The 23,064-nt window shown below is 36.9% G+C and overlaps 1 protein-coding gene across 1 annotated transcript in view; it reads left to right on the top strand.

Moving 5' to 3' along the window:
• The window catches only part of PHKA2 (phosphorylase kinase regulatory subunit alpha 2), a 109,190-nt gene extending 89,422 nt beyond the window's left edge, over positions 1-19,768 (top strand). The window contains exons 27-34 of the mRNA XM_015825295.1: positions 1,811-1,912; positions 2,047-2,165; positions 3,144-3,173; positions 5,922-5,975; positions 11,807-11,980; positions 13,309-13,362; positions 16,183-16,383; positions 18,637-19,768. Of these exons, the coding sequence (XP_015680781.1) occupies positions 1,811-1,912; positions 2,047-2,165; positions 3,144-3,173; positions 5,922-5,975; positions 11,807-11,980; positions 13,309-13,362; positions 16,183-16,383; positions 18,637-18,810 (908 nt within the window). The 3' untranslated portion in view covers positions 18,811-19,768. The remainder of the gene's footprint in view (positions 1-1,810; positions 1,913-2,046; positions 2,166-3,143; positions 3,174-5,921; positions 5,976-11,806; positions 11,981-13,308; positions 13,363-16,182; positions 16,384-18,636) is intronic.
• The last annotated feature ends 3,296 nt before the right edge of the window (positions 19,769-23,064 follow it).

The following is a 23,064-nucleotide window of genomic DNA, read 5'->3' as shown; positions in this document are numbered from 1 at the left end:
CTTCTTCAAAGAATATAATTTCAAGCAAGTTATAAAATCTGACATTTCTATTGCTTGGATTTATATTTGCCTTTATAGTGGTTATTTTTCTGAGCAAATAAATAAATGACCTATTATAACCTGGAGCACAGATATATAATGGCTAGAATTATAATAAAGGCAGTGGTCTTAGTGTAATTATTACATAGATTAAAAACAATCCAGTAATTATATAATTACTGTTACAGAACTTAAAGTCTTTCATCCGGATAATATGGCTTCTTTTTCAATATCAGGATGAGTTTGCAGCTAAGTGCATTAATGGATTGCATTGAAATTCCAAGGAGATAAGAGCTCATATCCCTTAGAGAGGATTTACCATGCACAGGATTACAAGCTCAATTATTTTTTCCCTCAGAATCTTTGCAACCAGATGTTCTCTTTCACAAGCTACAGCTTCTCTAATTCCCAGATAGCAAAGCATAACTAGAAATAATTTGTAATCCATACACAAGAGAGCACCAGTTTGAAGAAAGATATTCTACGTGTCGTGTCTATGTCTCATATTTTACCGTGAAAAAAAAAAGAAAAATCCATTGGCTTGCTACTTGTCCCTCTATCTCATAGCTTCTCATGTGCTTGACAAAGACTGCAACAGATTTTCTAATAAAACAGTCGTTAAATAGTTTTCATTGGGATTTCTGTGGTTGATACATATGCCCCAAATTCCATTTTCAGAAATAGTCCAAGAAAAGCTTCAGTACAGGAAATATTTTGTTATATACAGTGAGAGAAAAAATTATTTGACCCCCTGCTGATTTTGTACATTTGAAATGATCAGTTTATAATTTTAATGGTAGGTTTATTCTGAGAGACAGAATAAAAACAAAAAAAATCCAGAAAAATGCATTTCAAAAAAGTTATAAATTGATTTCCCTCAGCCAGGGCATTGAAAATGGGCCGTGGATGGGTATTCCAGCATGACAATGACCCAAAACACACGGCCAAGGCAACAAAGGAGTGGCTCAAGAAAAAGCACATTAAGGTCCTGGAGCGGCCTAGCCAGTCTCTAGGCCTTAATCCCATAGAAAATCTGTGGAGGGAGCTGAAGATTCGAGCTGCCAAATGTTGGCATCAAAACCTTAATGATCTGGAGAGAATCTGCAAAGAGGAGTGGGACAGAATCCCTCCTGAGATGTGTGCAAATTTGGTGGCCAACTACAAGAAACATCTGACCTCTGTGATTGCCAACAAGGGTTTTGCCACCAAGTACTAAGTCATGTTTGCAAAGGGGTCAAATACTTATTTCACTCATTAAAATGCAAATACATTTATAACTTTTTTGAAGAGCGTTCTTCTGGATTTTTTTGTTGTTATTCTGTCATTGTTAAAGCTACCATTAAAATTATAGACTGATAATTTCGTTGTCAGTGGGCAAAGTACAAAATCAGAGGATCAAATAATTTTTTCCTCACTGTAGCTAAATAAAAGGCTAAGCTCTAGGTGTCAAAAGTGAAATACTCTTTTGAGATATGGGTTTGAGCCAGGGGAGGGGGAAGAGTAGTACTTTGCCTCATGGGCACAACATGATATTTTTTGATGATGGAATTATAGGTAGGATAACAGTGAGAAAAAATGTTAAAATTATCTTCCTGAAAACAATTGCACTAGCTATTTATTTTTACATGATAAGGAACTGGTTGCAATGTTCATCATACTTTTACTAAGCTGAGCAATAACTTTATTCCTGCAAAATGAATGATCTTGAGAATATGTTTTCATTCATTTTACTTGCCCTTGAAATTTAGGGTCTTATTTTTTCCCCCTACAGGTGAAGAAGCCTCTGAAAGCTTAATGAATCTGAGTCCCTTTGATATGAAAAATCTCCTTCATCATATTCTCAGTGGAAAAGAATTTGGAGTCGAAAGGAGCAGTAATATATGCACACACACACACACACACACACATACATATATGTGTAGCATTCTTATTTTCTTATTTTAAAAATCCTCTTTTATGTATTTAAAGAGTTTTTTGTTATCTTTCCCTTTTCTTCTCCATCCTCAGTGCGTCCTCTTGATTCTTCTACATCCAGCCCTGCTATATCTATCCATGAAGTAGGTCACACTGGAGCAACAAAGACAGAAAGAAGTGGCATTACGAGGCTGAAGAGTGAGATGAAGCAGGTGAACACATGTTTCCTCTTTGCTTAGCTTTAGGCAATAACAATACCACTTAGACTTATGTACAGCTTTACAGCCCTCTCTGAGCTGTTTACAGAGTTGGCATATTGCCAATAATCTGGGTCCTCATTTTACCGACCTTGGAAGGATGGAAGGCTGAGTCAACCTTCAGCCAGTCAGGATTGAAACTCCAGGGCTTTGGGGAGCATTAGCCTGCAAATACTGCATTCTAAACCACTGCACCACCACGGCTCTCTTTAAGCACCTTAAGACAGAAAACTATTACTTTATGATGGCTACAATCCATCAGTAACTTTGACCTAAGCACTTCTTAATTTTTGTATATATCTTTCCTGGGCACCCAGGATTGTATATTAGTTTCTGCATCCACCAGGGATTTGGAACTACACCAACATTGTCATATGTCATTGTTTTTTATATATTTTAATTTATTATTATATCCCATGTTTATTATTTTTATAAATAACTCAAAGGGGTGAACATACCTCATGCTCTTTCCTCTTCCTATTTCCCCCACCACAACAACCCTGTGAAGTGAGTTTGAGAGAAAGTGACTGGCCAACAGTCACCCAACCAGCTTTCAACAGTTTCCTGGTTTCTAGGCTGGTACCTTGATCACTAGGCCAAATTTATTTACCCAAGGACTTGTGAAATGTGTGAAAAATTGAAATAGTGATAATGATGATATAAGAATGCCACTGTTGATCACAGTCTCTTCAGGCTGATGGGCTTTCTGGAGCAATGCTTAATATTGCATGAGCAACTGAAAAAGGGAAGTTTACCCTTTATCATTATTTTACAAATACTTTGTAAAAGAAAAGTATTGTGATATCTCTGAAATGATAGTAGTAACTTGCAGGTTGCACTTATTGTACTACCCTTATTCATAATTCTAGACTATTTAATATTTATACCATTATTAATATAACTATTGACAATGGTTTTTTCCCCTTTTTCTAGAAACATAGGAGACTAAGTAGTAATGAACAGGTGAAATGAACCATCATCTATCTATGCACATGAGGCTGTTAAATCTGCATGCTGTTCTGTGGTATCGCTCAGCTGCATTTGCAGATGCACGTGATAAAATATTAAAAATTATTAGTAACATTACTAATACATGATTATGAGGCACATGTGTAATATGAAGCTTTTATGTGCTTGCTCTGCTTATGTGGGCTACAGACTGTTTCCAGATTCACTAATTCAAGGCTGTTTTCTTGAATCTATAATATTTTTGTAATTTGTTACTGTAGCATAGCAGCACTATCATACTATAGTAGCAATTTTCTCAGTGCCATTTCACTGTGTTTGCACATTTAAATATGAAAAGGGTAAAGATGACTAGAAAAACGTGTATGATTTAGGGCCAATTAACAAGCCAGGACTATCAAGAATTCCTTTTGTCTTTTGACTCTCTGAGAAGTAGAGATTTAGCCACCCAGAGCTTTTGAAGTCTCTGTATTTGCTATGTCTTTTTACTACTTCTTTCCCGACTTGAAAGTGATAGTGGAAATAAATACGACTTAACAACTTTTTTTTTTACACTGTTTAGAACTGCTATCTCAATTATTAGACATGCCCCCACCAAGGGAATAAAGAAAGTTGTCTTTGGGGCTATCTTACCCAATAGTATCATCTACACTGACTGGCAGATTTCAAACAAGGTCTAACCAGTCTTACCCAGAGAACTTCAAGAATTGAATCTGATATTTCTTGGCATATTCTGTCTTTGAACTAAAGGTAGTCCTCGACTTACAACCACAACTAAGCCACAACTGAGCTTATCAAAAATTGATAAGTAAGATAGTTGTTAAGTGAGTTTTGCCCCATTTTACAATCTTTCTTGCCACAGCAGTTAAGTGAATCACTGCAGCTATTAAATTAGTAGCATGATTGAATCTGGCTTCCCCATTGTCTTTTCTTGTCAGAAAGTTGCAAAAGGTGGTCACATGACCCCAGGACTCTGCAACCATCATAAATATGAACCAGTTGCCAAGCATCCAGATTTTGATCACATGACCATGGAGATGCTGCAACAGTCATAAGCGTGAAAAGCAGTCATAAGTAACTTTTTTCAGTGAAGTTATAACTTTGAATGGCCACTATGAGTTGAGAACATTTTTTCCTACATACAAGTCCAATTGTTCAGAAATGATTTACCTCAACCTAATCATGATTAGGAATTATTTTTCCTATAACGCTATTACCAGATGCTTATGTAATGCTCTTTTTAAAAACAAAAGTCTCAATGTGTAATGTGAGTATATTAACTATTTACTGTGTAATGTGTAATGTGAGTATATTAACTATTTACTGTGAAATAATTTTCCATTAGAAGTCTTCCATTACAGGTGTTACTGGATTACAGTATAAACTGATTAGTGGGATGGGGTGGTTGTAAAAGAATGAATTTCTGAAAGTCAGGACACTTAACATGAGTACAACAGATCCAAGTTTAGAATTTTGATGTTTTACTTAGATTTATCTTCATTTTAAAAGAATGTTTACTTGTGTACTTCCCAGAGTTATTGGGAGTCAAGTGATATATAAATTTTAATAATAATAAATAATGAACTGACTTAGGGAAGGATGGTGAAAACTTATATAGTGAATATATCTTTTGCTTTAAATTTCTGTAAGCTTTAAATAATAAATAGTGCTTCTTTCATCGTTCACCATGGGATGCCCCCAAATCCCAAAACCGGATTTTTAAGGATGGAACTCATACTTACCTAATCACAGCCTTCGAAAGCCAGAACAGACCCTACGAGTCAATTGCTATCTTTGCCAGAATGATATAGAAAAGGGGCAATTGTGATTCTGCTTTCATCTATTTGACCCTCCCATTTCCTGAATGCAGATACCACTGCTTTGCAGCAAATTGGTGGTTTGTTAATATATTTGTGTCCTGGCCTTTTTTCCAAAAATTAGAAATAGTATTTTAGATTTGGAATCAACTTCTATGCCAGTTTGATAGACTTTCTCAAATCTCTCTCCAGGAATCTAGTCTTTCCGTTTTGCATTTAGCAATGAGTAGCGTAGAACATGCAAGGAGAACATGCAAAACTAGAGTTAAAATATGGAGAAAATGAATTCCTCTCTGTGGTTCTGTGAATTTAAAATTCATGAAAGAAGATGTACCAAATTGGTATTTGCAGAGAAAGAAGAGAAAGCGGCTTCTCAGAAATGATTTACTTTTTTATACTGTTGCACTCCTAGAAGATTCATATGATTTACAACATGTACAGTATAAAACAAGACCACACACACACACACACATATATATATGAATAATTTTATTTAACCCTTGCATTTTCAGCAAAGTGATCCATTAACTTCAATTTTTGCAATAACCTGGTCTTTGACATTGCATTTGCATGCATCTTCTTGGTATAGGCCAAGATTTTGATCTTTATTGCAAATTTGCTTCATATTTTAAAGCTTGTGGATTTCATTCATTATTTGGTACATCAATATTCTCAGTAACAGTATTGGACACAAATTCCACAAGTATGTCAAACAGAATAGAATATATTTTCATTCAGGCACAATGAAAATATTCAGTTTTCTCTAATACTACTGAAAGTACAGTAATGTAACCATTTAGCAGACATTAGCAAAGGAAGAAATGAGTGTTTTGAGTTTTATTCTTTTTTAACGCATACTTATTTTATCCATGTTTTGTTGATTTTACTTACTGATTATTTTAATATGTTTTGTATTTCTGTTTTATAGTTCTTCTATGGGGGCCATTCCACATCCAGCAGCATGTATTCATCCAGGTCTATGGTAATCCGTCATTCAGAAACTTAAAATCTCTCTTTTCCCTTACTATGGAGAGGCACATAGCTAAGATCAACTGGCCTTAATTTCTCAAGATATTGTAATGTTTTTCTTTACAGTGAAAGTCATACAAATTATTAATTAAAAATTAAGCTTTTCTGATGTATTATATACATCATGTGATTGGAATTACAGGGCATGTAGATTTTCCAGTAAGAAAAGCTAGAAAAGGAACAAAATTGTATAAACTAACAGTTTATGCTCCCTATTAATCTGCACACTTTCTTTAATTAGTAATATTGGTTGTAATGCTATCAGAGAAATGAATCCCAGAATATATAATCTAAATTTATTTTATTAAAATTTATTTATTTTATTAAAATGACTCATTATGTGAACTCATAATTTGCCACATGCTTATAAAATTAAACAGTAGAAAATGAGTTTCTATTAATTAAATAAAAAATATTTTCAAATTTGGTACAGGGATAAATTGACACAATCTCTTTCCACATACAAAGATGCAATTATCTAAATACTAAAATCAAATAAGAATCAGAAACTATTATAATACCTAATTCCATGAGCACAAGGGCAATCTCAGAGGTCTAAACCCAAAATATGCATATAATCCTTTTTAAATGTGATTTAATACAACTATTATTATAATGCCAAATTACATAATAATAAATCCAGTGTGAATGGTCAGTCTGGGTCAATCTGAAATTCTATTGATATGAGAGAAGAATACTTTATTTTTCTTTCCCAATTCCTTCCTTTCCATCAGAAAAGAAATTGTATTGGAATAGGCTTTCACCTAGATTGAAACATTGATTTGCAATGATTTATTAGTAGAAGAATTTTAGCAATTTTAGGTACAAACAAAAAAATCCCAGTACTTAGGGCTATAATTGCTTCAGTGCTGGCACATAAGATGACTCGGTGTCGGCTCTGCTGAATAGCTTTTTCAGTGTACATAGTCCTCAACAAAGCTGCTTTGCTCAACGACTGCAACCCCAGGACTACCAGTTATGATCATTAAGCAGTTGCACAAGATGTTAAGCAGAGTGCAGGAGTGCCTCATGGGTTGGGGGAGTCCCTGGGAGACCCGATGCAGGCTACAAGACCCACTAATATGTGGAAACCTGCCACAGCCCTGGACCTGGTCCCTATCCCTCCATGCCTGGGGAGCAGATCCCTGGGGAGCTAAACTCCTTGGACAGGCAGCTCTTTGAGCTAGTTCCCAGACACAAGAGGGAATCTTTTCAGCAGGTGGCAGTGGCTTGCCACATTCTCTGCTGGTTTCCCCATTAACTTTCTGGGGAAGACAGCAGAGAAGATTGCAAATAGTGATCATGGGGCACTTGGCAGACAGTTTTAAGTATGAACAGGTTCCTAGCACCTAGAGCACTTTCATGTGAGTGGCAAAAGGATTGGTGTGATGTTTTCCACTGGTTGGAAGTACTTTACAGATTGTAAAGCACCCTTTCTGAGGCTGCCTATCAGATGCCTATCTTTGCTTTCTTTGACACTCACTAGCAACTGCCATAACCAAGGGGGAGGGAGCATTTGGAGGGGAAGAGTGCTGGAGGTATGAAAGAATGTTGTGGGAATTTGAGGGACTATGGCAGTGATGGCGAACCTTTTAGAGACTGAGTGCCCAAACTGCAACCCAAAACCCACTTATGCATCGTCGAATGCCGGGTGGATGTGGTCAATTGGGTGGGCATGGCCCATTGGGTAGGCGTGGCTGTGGTGGTAGCGGCAGACTGGGTGGGACTAAAAAGTTCAATCAATCAATTCCAACTTTGCAAGATCTTTTTTCCCCGCGAGAAGTTGAAATTGACTGATTGAACTTTTTTTTTTTTTGCACACGGCAGCGGAGGCCTAAAGCAAAAAGGTTTTATAAAACCCATCTGAAGGCCTAGGACTGGGGCGATGGCATGCATGCCCACAGAGAGGGCTCTGAGTGCCGCCTCTGGCACCCGTGCCATAGGTTCGCCACCACTGGACTATGGACACTAACAGGAACCAGCGGTGTCAAACCAAGCTATCTTCCTGCCTTCAAGGATGCCGGCTCTGGGAAAGGAATTTACAGCAGCACCTAAGGCACCAGGTTCCCAAAACATTGGAACAGCGCCTGACTGGACTACTCTCACAGGGGGGAGGGTTTTGGACATTGGGAATTGCTTTCAATATATGCTTTTCGTACAGTTTTTCTTTAGAGCTTGCCTAGCTCATGCTGCACTTAGCATCTCTAGTAAAAGTACCTTTTCTCTAACACCTATGGAGTCAAGGGTCATTCTGTCCTAGGGAGCAGGCTATGGCTAGTCTGACACTGCCATTATTTCAAAACATTGTTAAGTGAATGGTTGTACTTCAAGGACTATTTATATCTGACAGCATATATCAGTGGTGTCACACTCACAACATCACGTGACGTGTCACGACATATTGTGACTTTTTTCCATTGCCGGCAATGGGGTGGGTGCGGTTTCAGCATGACGCATCTGGCCTGCAGGCCAGCAATTTGACACCCCTGGCATATATCATTCAAATGATTTTAGTGGGTTGGGGATGGATTTGTTTCCTCCTTCTCTGATCTAGGTTTAAACAGAATTAACATAGATCAGTAATTCAGTTCTCAAAGCATAACACTATACATCAGAATAAATCAGCCTTGCAAAGCATGAGGTCTTTCATAGGATGTTTTTATATTTCTGAGGAAGTGTGCAGAGATGAGATAGTTGCAACATCTGCAAATTATTCATTGTTCTATCTAGTCCAGTGTAACCCATTGATTGGCAGCATCTGTCCAGGCTCTGATGCAAGAGTTTTCAAATGCTACTGGAGATGCCAGATAATACTGTCATAACCTTTATTTTAATTCCTTATAAATGATATAGTTAACATATATGTTCTGACATTTTGCATATTGTAGTAAACCTATCAAGAAGTTTACTTTATGGTTGGCTATTTAATACCTGATGGTATGGTCCATATCTAGGTACTCTGATAACAATCACAGTATGGGATAGTGTAAAATTGGTCATGAGACTTTGAGCTTGAGCTATCAGATTTTCTCAAGGTTAACATCTGTGGAGGAGAAAATCATTTACTGTATATCATCTTGAATTCTTGGAGGAAAGGTGGGCTGAATATTAAACTAAATAAAGAAGATTTTATTTTCATTTCCAAAATATACTAAAAGTTGTCTAAGTGATCATTCTGCCTTTACTTGAAGTGAATTTAGAAGTTTTTGCTTCTTAAAACTATGATTTTATGTATAAAGATCCATATCTGTAATAGTTGTATAAGAACATTTTAGTATGTGACATTTATCCAAAGTGCCTTTTCCTACAACTTCCAAATATTCAGGAGTTCTGTCTCATCAGCTTGATTGTTTTCACTGGCAATGTTTAAAATTATTTAATAGAATTGCATTAAGGATTTTACGGTGCATCTAGAATAATGTTTCATCGGTTGAAATGATTCTTTTGTACTTATTTCAATTGTATTTTAAATATTCAATAAATTATCATATATATTAAAGAAACAAAGAACTGAAACTGATCGACCTATCTTAATCCTAATTTTACTCTAATCTTCTCCAACACAGTGCCATCAAGATGTATTGGATTACCATGCCCATCATCCATATCCCAGCATGGCCAATGGCTATGCTGTCTGATAATGATAAAGATTGCAATCCAAAACATTTGGAGGGGACTGAAGTGGAGAAGAGTTTTTAAGTAAAGCAAACTACTCTTCTATCACTTCCAGAAGGAGATTTCATGCTAGTTTATAATCAATTTGACACAGCTATCAAAATGCTTATTTTGTTTGCTCCTGAAGTATGGATGGTATCTTAAAGAAAATCTAGAAAAATATGCTGTGTCAAATGGGGCCGCTCTAAAAGGTCCTTAACTGAGATCTGAGATGCAATGCACATTCTAACAATGGAAACCAAATTTCTTTTTTCTTTCTGCCATTACAAATTCTGTGAAACATTTTGAAAAATATTGTTGATTTATATTGTTGTTGTTCCTCAGTGAGCTGAGAGTTGAAGTACACACTTCTTAAAGTTGCTGAGGTTGAAAAACATTGGTCTAAGCTAAGCAAGGCTAACTGGTGTAGCACAGCACCTAAAGAATGCACCCTTAGAAATTGTATTCTACAGCGGGCCAGAGTTTTTCATAAAATGCCTGAAGACCTTAGTTTAGCATGCATAATACAAAAAAAAATATATGTTTATAATCAATATTTTATCTAGTTAAATGAATGTAATATTTTGTAAATAATGTGATGATATATGTTTATCATGATATAATTGCTTCATTATTGGAAGCTCATCAAAACTTAACTTAGGAATGGCAACTGAGGTATAAATTATCTCACAAAAGAATCTCTCCCCTGATTCAGTAAAGGGGAGATTGTAGAAACGAATAAATGTTTCATTTCAATTTTGCATTCAATATGCAGAATTGAGCATTTTACGGCGCCTGGGCCTCATCCAACCCTTTGGCTATCCATGTCCAGTGTGTGGTCAATTGGAAATCAGAAATCAAACAAATAAGCATGCTACAGGGGGTGAGAGAAGAAGTCAAGTTGAGTCCGGCTCTGTGCAGTCGCTGTGCACTCCTCCTGGCAGTCTCAGGAGGGCGAGGAGAGAAAGCGTTTTTCTGTATCTGGCAATGCTCATCCCTCTCCTGGCGCAGACTGTGGAGGTGGCAGTGTTCATCATGTGAGGGGATCCAGGCTCTGCCACCTACGGCCACCTCAGTCAAAATGTGGCCTTGGGGCGAGTGGGGGACCACAATTAGGAGATATTGGTTTGGCCTTCCATAACAATCCCAGTTCCTCTTGTGACCCCTTGGGAAAATTAATTGCCCTCCCGTGGCCTTTTCTTAGGCACTGAAACCAACTAGGTATCTTTTTGCCCAACCTACCTCACATTGTTGTAGGGAAAATAGTTGAAGGGAGCATTATGTATGCTGTCTAGAGTTGGACAAAGTAAAAGCAGGATATAAATCTAAGAAATAAATAAGCCTCAGTCCTTTATTATCCTTGGTGAGGCACACTTTATTCTGCTCATACAAAGCAATAGGTGGCGGAATAGCACAATAATCCCCAAAAATTGGGTTATGGAAAAAAGCATTTTAAATAATTAACTTCTCCATTTTTGTGCTGATTGTCCATTTCAATAAATGCATAGTATTGAATAGGGTAACAGATAGACCTTTGAAATACAAGGATGTCAGTCACTGGTCAAAATAGATGTTTTAGATGTCTTAACCGTCACATTCTCATAACTAATTAAAGTACGTGAGCTGTTTAAATATTTTAAATAAAGTACAGTTTAATTTTGCTAATTTATATATAGTTAATGAAGCTATGTTAGCTTTGAAATGTTAGCTTACCATGAGCACATCTGCTATTACTGTAATTACATCAGCCACATTGGTTTTCAGGTTTCTGAGTGAGGCTGGGGTGGGGGGAAGTTATGGTGGTTTTAATGAAATGTCCATGTCTTTTCATCTAACCAGCAATATCATTAGATAGCTTGAGGGGGCTATAAATATTAGATCTATATTGTGGACATAGCTCCTCATTCAACGTTGCCAACAAATGTGCAAGAAATTCTTGACAGATTTTAAAAAAGAAAGGCATATGAAAAAAAAGATTGCATTAACAAGAGAAAATAGGCTGGGCATGCACTGAAGATATGAGGACAGGAATGGCTTCTACAAGCATTCTTTCTTTGGGGCATCAGAGAGGTGTTTCTGAGAAATTGGTGTTTCTGTTGTCTTACGGGATTAATTTTGTCTTTTCTACAGAGATGCAGTAGCCCATCTTCTCCTACTAGTACATCATCCCTAACTGGGTCAGTTGGACACTTTATTAGCTGGGGTGACCGACAAGGGCAGTGGCTTCGCAGGAGACGGCTCGATGGTGCCATTAATAGAGTCCCTGTGGGTTTCTATCAGAAAGTGTGGAAGATCCTTCAGAAGGTAATTGGAAAAAGCCAGAAGGCAGAACAATGTTGCTTGATAATACGGCCATGTGAATTTAATGTGCATTGTTACATTTGGAATCTAGCTACTTGGTTTAAAAAACCTTAAAACAGTCAGTGAAATCTCTGGCTAAACTTATTATATTGAAATATTTTGAAATGTGTTTGTCAAGTAGTTATGAATAAAATAAGGACACTTAATTTTTTATTTAAAAATTCAGTGTTCATTAAAATAGAAAATACATATTTTCTGAAAATATTTTCAGAATATTTTTCTCCTTTTGAGTTTTTGTTTTTTTTAAAGCTATGGTACATCCTCCTTTGAATTAGATAGAACTCATTCAAGCATTTGTAGGTATACCAAATCACAATTTTAAATTGCTTTCACCAGAGTTACTTTGATCCCTAACACTTTCACACATTTTAAAAAAATCTTGATTATTCAAAAAATGCAAAGTAAGGTTAAATGTAAAAAGTTAAGAGTCAAAACTTTCCCCCCTTATTTTTTACAATAAATGGAGGAGAGGTAAAATACACCTCAGTATAATGGAGAACCATTTGACAGCAATAAGCTCCTTAAAATGACAGATGTCTTAATGAGAACTTAGTGAAACAAATGAAATGACATGTGTTTGTTTGACAAACTTCTCAGGGTAAAATTGCATATTTAGCAGAATTAACTGAAAATACTCCTGTTTATTTTGGTTACCCTTTCTGTTCCAAAATATTTGGTGTTTGCTAATTTTTTATAAAAAATAATTCCAGTAAAATTATCATGATTTTATTATTCGTGCAAAATATCCACTTCTTAATACTCTTAGTGCCATAAAGAGCAGGTAAAATTTGTTTTATAGACAAAATGTGACAGAGAGAGAAAAGCTGGTTTTGTGTTTCAAAAACTATGCTTTTCATATAGAATTCCAGATTCAATGCTCTAGTTACATCAGATACTAGCACTTGGCTAAATTTGATTGATTCCCTCCCCCTCCCCAAAAGGATCCAATCTTACTAGCACTTGGATTACAGACCACAAAAAACCCAAAGGCTGTAGGCTAAGCTAAGAAATCCAAGAAACATTCCAGAAGAATTTATGGCAAGCTCTTTTCCAAAAAAACCTGAACTGAGATGCCCATGCCCACCTTCTAGTCTGATATGAAAATATTTTCTTTGAAAGTTATACTAAACCAGTGTTAAATTTGTTGGTGATATTAACTAATACTAGAAAGAACGCAAATCAACTTCCATCTTAACAAATTCCTATAATTAATTTGTTTATTTATAGTTGGTTTATATATTTTTTATAGTAAAGCAGTGTTGTTTTTGTAGTGTCACGGACTGTCCATTGATGGGTATGTCCTTCCATCTTCAACCACAAGGGAGGTAAGAGAAACTTTCATTTTATTATAGAGACTATGGTACAAGGAAGCCTAGTATAGCATGAGGTAAAATGAAATAATACCTAATAGTATTGGTATTTGCAGTTAATAGCAGGGTTTGCTAATATTGAAAAGTGTGTGTCTCTGAATCTTACTCAGTCCATTATTTACCTATTTAGGATTAGGAGGGCAAGTGAAAAAAAATGATTGGTTCCAAGCACATTGATTGCTGACAACTGTCTCTTGAAACAATAGCATGGTAATTTTTTAAGGTTAGCACTCAATGTACCTAAAGAACCATATCTCTTTTTTGAATTATTCAGTTGATTCTTGAGCAGAAACTAGTAAGTTGTGAATAAATAAATTAAACCTTAGAATCCAACCCTAGGCATATTAATTTAGATAGACTTATCCCCACACAGGTGCAACAATTGTTACACATAGATATGAAGCAATTTTTTTCTTAAGGTTATGTCATAAAACTAAAATGTATTAACATTTTATTTTATTTAGTAAGATATAAAAAACTTGCAGTGCATTTCATCCACAATAATTTGGCATTTTCTATTTTTACTACTGCTGTGTTTTCTGCCCTTGAAAAAAAATTGAGTTTCTTTCCTTTGCCTGCTACTTACTGAGGAAAAGAAGAAAAAAGAGGCAGGGAGTAGAATCCATTGCCAACTGTATGCTTTGAGCAGCTCAGTTCTTGCCAAGGGTTCTTAATTATGGCTTCATGGCAAATGCTAATTTTAGCGATGAAATTTATTTGTCCAGTTTTTAGCAAGAAAAATGGAAAGTTGGTTGTTGTCTAGGGTCATAGAAACATTTTTAATGCTAGTAAAATACTAGTAAAATACAAACCATTATAATATCAAGGGAAAGGGGAAAACATAGCAGTGGATGGACAATAAGGAAGAATCTATATATATTGTGACGGCTAAAATATACTATATATAATGAATATACAAAAAAGGAAAAAATTAAAGAAAAAAAGAAGATCCAGTAGTATCCATTTAGAATCAATACAGAATCAACTTAATCCTTAAGCTTATGTGGAAACATTGCTTCATCTAATTATTTTCAGAAGGTAAAGGCTTTAAAAAAATACAACTGTCTGTTATCCTGAGTCACTTCCTTAGTGTCAGGGAAATAAGTTTCCTTCCATTTATATTAGATTATCCACTTTGTCAAGCCGTAGGCTCAATAGAGCCAAAGTTCTACATAAAATACAAATTCTGTATGTGAGAAATATAGTTTACTATCTTATATCTTTAAATAGTATATTTATTTCCAAAATGATCTTAATATGTTCTATGATTTGAAATCAAAACTAATCTATAGCTAGAAAAGACCAATTCATATGACTTAAAGAACCCTCAAATTTCTCACAATATTAGCACAAAAAAAGAAAGAAAGAAAGAAATCTGGTCCACTTCTTTTAAAAAATATTTTTGAAGGTGCCAAGTATTTCTAGATAAATATTATATCTGGGCATACTACTCCTGTCTTGTAAGCAATAGACAGGACTCTGCTCAAAAAATGTCCAAATGCAATGTCACTGTTTACAATTTTAAATGGTTTCTATATTTTTTCTTTTGTAACTCCATTTTAACTTTTTTTTTTTTAAAAAAGGAGCGAGCAGCTTCTTGTTAGGAGTATATCTGTCTACCCTTCCTTACCCACTGATGTCTGTTGCCTCTTTCCCAAACAGAGTAGCAATGTACATAAGGTACACTCTATGCCTTTTTTTTTCAACCAATCATGCTTTAGGTGGAGCAGGAATCCACCAAGGGGCAAAAGTAATTTCCAGCTATTATATACCAGGGTGCTAGTTTATTTGTACACTTGCAAAAAAAAGAAGTAAAACCAGTGTTGTGCTTTGGCATCTTTCTTGTCTTGGTAATATAATTGTGTGGAGATGATACATTAAGGAAGATTGGGAAATCCCGGAATTAATTTAATAGGCCTGTCAGAACTTGACAGAATTCAATTTTGTTCTGTAACAGGAATCAAACCTAGTAAGTCCAAGAACTCCTGAGCCTAAATGATTCCATGTGAAATTTCCATATTTTTCTGACACAAATGAGATTGCTTGGGTTTGCTTGCAATGATGAGATGGTTGTGTTCTGACAGTATTCTGACAATACACTCCATGTATTTGATTTTGAGGTTGTTTCGCCTTTCTCCTCTCTCTATAAATATACATCACAAACTAATTATAGTTCTCTTTTTAAGTATTTCTGTTTTTTTATGGAAATGCTCCAAAATAAATTTCACTGATTCACCATAGCCTCCCCTGGTATCTTTTTGTATAAGAGATGATGCAATAGAATCACTTGCAGAAGTTTTGGTAGAACACATTCTAATATAAACCCAGTTCTCAATTACCCTGAGACTGCAGGAAACTTATATATAGCCCTCACACTATCTAAAGTAAGTGAAAGCTGCTAGAATGAAAATTGCAGCTGTATACAAATTTGTGCTCTATGAATGCCATAATTTCCCAGGTTTCTTCTTCTCAAAAAAGATAGTGTTTGTATCTCTTTCTATTCACATATACATATATGGTCCTATTCAAATGAAAAGCACCACATACTGTATATCCTTAGGCTTCTGCTAACATTGGAATATATGCTTAGGGTATATGGGATGGAGATCATCTATGCCAACTGGCTTGTCTGCTTCCTGGAATCTAAGGTACTTTCAAATGCAATTCTAGTATCACTGACATTTAAACATTATTTTAGAAGTTTCAGTGATGTCATTCTTTTTAATCTTACTCTCTTTTCCCCTTTTTCCTACCAATATCATATTTTCTTAATAGATGACTGCTTGTGAAATTAAGTTTGCTGTCCATGTGGAATCAGTGCTGAACCATGTACCCCAGCCTGAATACAGACAGTTATTAGTGGAGGCCATCCTTGTGCTGACCTTATTGTCAGAAATAGATGTGAACAGCATTGGGGGTATAATTCATGTGGATCGGATTGTGCACATAGCAAATGACCTCTTCCTTCAGGAACAGGTAAGTGTAATGGAGGATTTCCTCTTACCTAAAGAGACTTCTAAATGTGTGAGCTGTAGAATATGGAAGGATTCTTGGGTAGGAAGTCCATAGTAGAGTCCCCATTTTTATATACCCTATTTGCTCACTGTTAATACCCATTTGCTTGCTCAATCCTGAGGGCAATGTACAGAGAGGTGACTTATTGGCAGCTGCTTTTCTTGCTTGCATTCTCTCAAGCAAGGCATTTAATGAGACAGTTAAAAGAACAATTGCCAAATATCCTTAATAGGATGTATATTTTAGAAAGGACCCGATTATGGTAAATTTTAATATCAGGCCTTTATTCGGAGCTACATTTGGGCTCTGCATTACATCAAAAATCCCTAGTAGCATTATCAGTACATTTGCTCTTGTTTATCTATATTATATAATGGATTTTGTGGGAATCACCTAAGTAGAACAGATGATGGTACAAAATATCATAGGCAAATCATATATGCATGTTTGATTGGGATTTTTAATTTTTTTCTGGATTCTTTTGAGATAATAGAGCAAGCCTCTGCAAGCCTCCCTGACTTCTGTGACTAGCTTATTTGTGACTGGTTTATTTTAGAGCTTCCATTTATTTGTTTGTTTATTTTATGATCCCAGTATCACAGGTTCCCCGTTTCTCACATGCAGAAAAAAGTTGGATTTAATTTTGCATTTAGATCTTATTCAGTTAAATTATTCTTGCATTCTGGTTCTATGACCATATTTATAGTTCATTCACCATTGATTGTTGAAAAAATACACCCTTCTCTTAAACAGACCATGGTAATCATTTTGGTTTAAACTTTTCCTATTTAACCTTTTCCAAAATAAATTTGTTTTTGTGATCTGTAAACCCTGTTTGAATTCTCTTTCTGTAGTAATTTGTGGATTGTGGCTTAATTTCTTGGCCTTTTCCTTCTATTGATTTAATTTCTGAAAAAGAAAAACAAAACCTCCGCATGCAGATTTATTCCTTCATTCTTCAGCCTGAGTTTCACTGACTATTTTTATTATAATAAAATAACTAAATGATAAATGAATATCTTATCAACCATATTGTGTTCTCTCTCTGTTATTCCATCTACTCCACACTAGATTTTTTCTCTCTTTATGACTTTATAATCCCTTAATTTGGGATAGAGACAGGTGACTGAATGGAGCTGCGCGTTTATTGGCCGAATGCCCTTCCTGACACCTGCATGGAGTTTGCAGCAGATACTTTCTCTTTGCACCCTGAAAGAGAAACATCTGCTGTTACCTAGGATTGAACTCTCAACCTTCCAAGTGGGAGGTGACCATTTTTACCACTAGGCCTCCACGCTGCTCTCTGCTCCACACTAGATTATCAGTTTACTTTAAAAATTAAAATTAAAAACCACTGTTTTAAATACTGGGCAGTGGAATTGGCACTCCTCTATTACCACCATGCAAACTCATGACCAGCTAGTTACAAAAAAGGCAAAGCAAGGGTGGCCACTCCAGTCAACAACCTTGTATCTGCATAGTGCTGACCAATGGGGGTAAATATAGTTAAGGAAGGAGGCCAGCTATCTTGGATAGTGCAGGTACAAAGCCCCCTTGTTATTTATTCCTTGTTACAGCCTTCAAGAGCTCTGGTCACTTGGGAGAGTGTATTGTATTGTAAAAATACACTAGTGGCTGAATCACAGGGAATGGGGGGAAAGGTTATATTTTAATGACTGAAATGCAGAGAGATTCCTATGGGATTTAGGACTAGTGCTGCTCGTGGTAGTGGAGAAACAGGGGTCACGTAATCTTTTTCTTTACTTTCTCCTGGCTACCCACAATTAACACAGCCTGCAGGTACCACCGGCTGACAACATTTGCCTTAAGGTTAACAGGACTCTACTTACATTCTTGGTGTTTGCTGTATAATTTCCTACTGTAGGATTCTCTCTTGCTATTTTAAAGTGCATGACTCACCTTTGCCTTGCAGTGGCTGTCAGCACTTGAGCGAACTCATATTGACTTTGATTGACACTACTCTCAATTGACAACATACTGTAGAATTGGAGGGAAAATATGACTGACCCTCATACAATAAATCTACATGCATACAGGTCTCAGCAGCTCATTCAAGATTGAGGAGCAGCCCCTTTTGGAAATTAAAGCTGATGAACTCCTATTCTGAAAAATAATGCTTTAGGCTATTTGACATTCTTCAGCTGAGGATTGTTTTATGTTTACATACCTGTTTCTCTTCACTTTTTTCCTCAGAAATCCCTCGGAGCAGCTGATGGCTTCTTGGAACAAGATGTAGGCACAGGTATCTGCTACTTTTTCTATGACAGTGCTCCAAGTGGTGCTTATGGAACCATGACTTATCTAACAAAAGCAGTAGCTAGTTATCTCCATGAATTTCTTCCAAGCACAGGCTGCTTGATGCAGTAAACTGTCCAAAATACAAGCATCCATTCTTAAAGGATTTTTCCTATAATCATAATTTTTTGAGGCCTCAGTGGCTAGGACTTCTGGAAGTTGAGTCCCACTACATCAGGATACTGCTGGGGAAGGCTGCCTGTAGCTCCTCCTGCTACCTCAACATTACCTGCATCGTTTTATTATTAACATAAAGCCTCAGCTTGGAAGCAAGACCAAAGGCACAATTCTGTGCAGATCTGCAGAGCATTGTCTAGATCATCTTGGACTCAGGTATCTGCAATTAATCATTGTCTTATTGGTGCAGGGGGAAAAAAAGCTAAATTTAATTTCAAGGGAGAGAAGTAGCTTTATAGCATGCACATGTGCACACACAGAGACACATATAAATCTGCTTCAAGTTCTGAATTTTGCATTGTTGGTTTAATTTAAGCATATCAATGTTAGATTCTAATTGTGATCAGCTCTTCATTTGTCATAATAAAATGAGTCCTGCATTTATGAAGAGGAGGAGCACTACTAAAGCTAGCATGAATCTAAGCTGAAATTAATGGGAAAAATTCCATGGAGAGGAATGGCATAATGAGAAATGGGTACTAAAGAATTTGAGAGTACTGAAGCAGTGAAGTCTAAAAGATAATGCAGTGAAAAAGGAAGCATTTCTAGCCAGCAAACCCATGGATAGAACATCTGCCCCAATCCGATCATTGGTTGAACAGCTAATGTATGCTTTAAGACAGGGGTCCCCAACCTCCGTTCCATGGACCGGTACTGGGCCTTGGCATACCAGCAACCGAGCTATACAAACAAGCAAAGCCCCATCTGCGGGATGCAGGCAGCACACAAAACCACACCCCTCCGGTCGGCGGGAAAACCTTAGGGCCGGACCCTTGGGCCAGTCACTCTCTCTCTCAGCCCTGGAAAGGAGACAGTGGCAAACTACTTCTGAAAATCTTGGAGAGAGAGGGGGGCAGGGGGAGAGGGAGAGGGAGGGAGAGAGAGAGAAAGAGAGGGAAAGAGGGAGAGGAGAGGAGAGAGAGAGAGAGAGAGAAAGAAAGAAAGAAAAAGGAAAGAAAGAAAGAGAGAAAGAAAGAAAGAAAGAAAGAAAGAAAGAAAGAAAGAAAGAAAGAAAGAAAGAAAGAAAGAAAGAAAGAAAGAGAAAGAAAAGCTTTCCTGGAATGATGCTTGTCTGATTCTGCTGATTGTTCACATATTGTAAACTGGGAGGACAACTAGTGATTGAAGTGCTATGTTTTCAATTTTTTGTACGGAGGGAGATCTTAAAGATGATTTAAATTGTTCCTCAGATAGCGTACATGTATCGATAGAAAGATTTCAGATTAAGCATCAGAAAAGTGTTTGCCACTTGGCAGGTAGCTTATAATATAAAAGTCAGAGTAGGAAATTGTTACAACATGGGCAGGTCTTTTATACAGAAAAAAACGTCCAGCAACTAAGTTACTGCTGTATGTAATGTTTATTTAACTATTAAGTGTTGCAAAATAGGTTTGCCTGTTCCTGCTGTCCAAAACATTATTGGGATCAGTCATTTTTTCAGGTTCTTTGTACATTTCCCTCCGCTGTGGGACTTTTAAAATTCCATATATAATAATAGCAAAGAAAAATGTCAAATGAACTAAGTTACAGCTGTTAAACATAGCAATTCATTGTTAGTAATGAGAAATTACTTGTAAGACTACCAGTTAGCTAAAGTACTAGGAACATGTTAAAATAATTGCACTGTTAGTTTTGTATTTTTAAATAGTGTCTCATGTAATAAAGTTATACTTTAAAGCAGTGGTTCTCAACCTGTGGGTCGGGACCCAATTTGGGGTCGATCAACCATTTCATGGGGGTCGCCAAGCAAGGCTGTCCGCCATTTTTTTTGTCCGCCATTTTTTTCCCCTTTTCTGGTGGGTGCCTTACCTCCCTTGGGCTGGGCCAGCTGGTGGTCGGCCTGCTCTGTCTCTGCCACTTGCCAGCTACGCCTCGACCGGCGCAGGGGGTGGAACCACGCATGCGCGGCGCTCCGGGCAGGGAAAGTCCTCGACTTACGACCGGTTGGGTAGTCCTCAACTTACGACCGGTTTAGTCCTCGACTTACGACCGGTTTAGTCGACTTACGACCGGTTGGGGTCGTGGCATTAAAAAGGTTGAGAACCACTGCTTTAAAGTAAGCTGGCCTAAGCAGCATTTAGAATGCTATTCATAATACTGGTATCAATTCATCCCTAGCCCTTCTTTTCTCTAGACTGGCCATACGCAAATCCTGCAACCCTTCTCCATATATTTTTGCCTCTAGGCCCTTAATCACCTTAGTTGCTCTTTGCACTTTTTCCAAAGTCTCAACATCTTTTTTGTAATGTGGTGACCAAAACTGGATGCAGTATTCCAGATGTGGTCTTGCTAAGGATTTATAAAGTGTTATGGGATTTTGATTCCTCTATGCCTCTGTTTATACAACCAAGGATGGTATTGGCTTTTATGGCGGTTGCTGCACACTGCTGGCTCATGTTTAAGTGATCATCCACTAGGATTCCAAGGTCCCTCTCACAGTTACTGTTTGAGCCTGGTTTTGCCTAATCTGTACTTGTACCTTTGGTTTTTCCTGCCTAGGTGTAAAACCTTGCTTTTCTCCACATTAAATTTCATGTTGTTGGATAGGGCCTGTTGTTCAAGTCTGTCAAGATCTTTTTAGATCGTGAGCTTGTCTTCTGGGGTGTTGGTTATTCCTGCCAGCTTAGTGTCATCTGCAAATTTGATGAATTCCCCTTCTATTCCTTCATCTAAGTCAAATCATCTAAGTCATTTATGAAGATATTGAAGTGTACTGGGCCTAAGAGGAAACCTTGTGGTATCCCACTACTTACTTGCCTCCATGTAGATGTAGTACCATTAAGGTATACTTGTTGAGTACAGTCTGTCAGCCAGTTACAAATCCATCTGGTGGTGATGCTGTCTATCCCATATTTTTCTAGTTTACCAAGAAATAGATTGTGGTCTACTTTTGTCAAATGCCTTGCTGAAATCTAAGTATATTATGTCCACAGTATTTTGCTGGTCTACTAATTTAGTCACTTTGTCAAAGAATGAAATAAGATTGGTTTGGCATTAACTGTTTTTAACAAACCCATGCTGGTTACTAGTTATAACTTTATTTGTTTCTAGATGTTCACAGATCTGTTTTTTGATTATTTTTTCCAGTATCTTCCCAAAGGATGTTTGATCCAGAGGCAGAATACAGGGAGTTTGCAAATGCACATTGTATATATACAACTGTAATTTGTTATAGAATTATATCCATGAAACTTAATTGTGTGACAATTCAAAAATAAAATGACCCAGATAAATTGAAAAAAGCTATTTAATAATTAAGAGGAAAACAATTATTGTAAATCCTGCCATGGGGAGATAAGATAAATTATTATATAAGGGTATTCTTTATTAGAAAGGATATTGTTTGTATATCTTAGATATTCACAAAATAGATTTATTTCTGTTGGATGTTTCAACTTAAATAAAGCTTATCTATCCACAAATGCTAGGAGTTTTCAAGTGAAACAATCTGTGCTTCAGAGTGTATTGGAAAAGAGGTAAGAAAAACAATTGGTGTCATTTCCTAATATCTATAACACTGAGGAATGAATGGACTTTGCTATCTGAAGGACAGATGATCGGGCAAAATGTACTGCTGATATATTTACCATGTGTGATAGAAGATCAAGAACTTAACTGGCCCTGTAAATTACAAGCATGGCTACACTATTTTGTTTCTGAGCATAGAAGTCATAGGGAACTAGTGGGGGTTCCTCATTAGAGGAGACAATGATCACTTTCCCATGCATGGTTTGTCTGTGGTGCTTGTCTTCCTGTCCAGGTAGCTCTTTGATGTCTCTCATTCAAAAGATATATGAAACTGCAGGGGAAGAGGAAGATTCCTCAGCAAGCCAGACTTGGCTATTTGGAGCAGTAGTCTCTTTCTTGTACGCCTGGTTCGCCAGTTGCGGCCTTTTCTGGACCGGGATGCCTTGCGCACAGTTACCCACGCTCTTGTCACCTCCCGCCTAGACTACTGCAATGCTCTCTACATGGGGCTCCCCTTGAGGAGCACTCGGAGGCTCCAGTTAGTCCAGAATGCAGCCGCGCGGGCGGTGATGGGAGTGACTCGTCGCTCCCATGTAACGCCGCTGCTGCGCGAACTGCACTGGCTGCCGGTGGCTTTCCGGGTGCGCTTCAAGGTGTTGATTATCATCTTTAAAGCGCGCC

The sequence above is a fragment of the Protobothrops mucrosquamatus genome, unplaced genomic scaffold (assembly GCF_001527695.2).
Source record: "Protobothrops mucrosquamatus isolate PMUCROS unplaced genomic scaffold, P.Mucros_1.0 scaffold_198, whole genome shotgun sequence".
In the NCBI taxonomy this organism is placed as follows: Eukaryota; Metazoa; Chordata; class Lepidosauria; order Squamata; family Viperidae; genus Protobothrops; species Protobothrops mucrosquamatus.
This window is presented reverse-complemented; position numbering and strand designations above follow the sequence as displayed.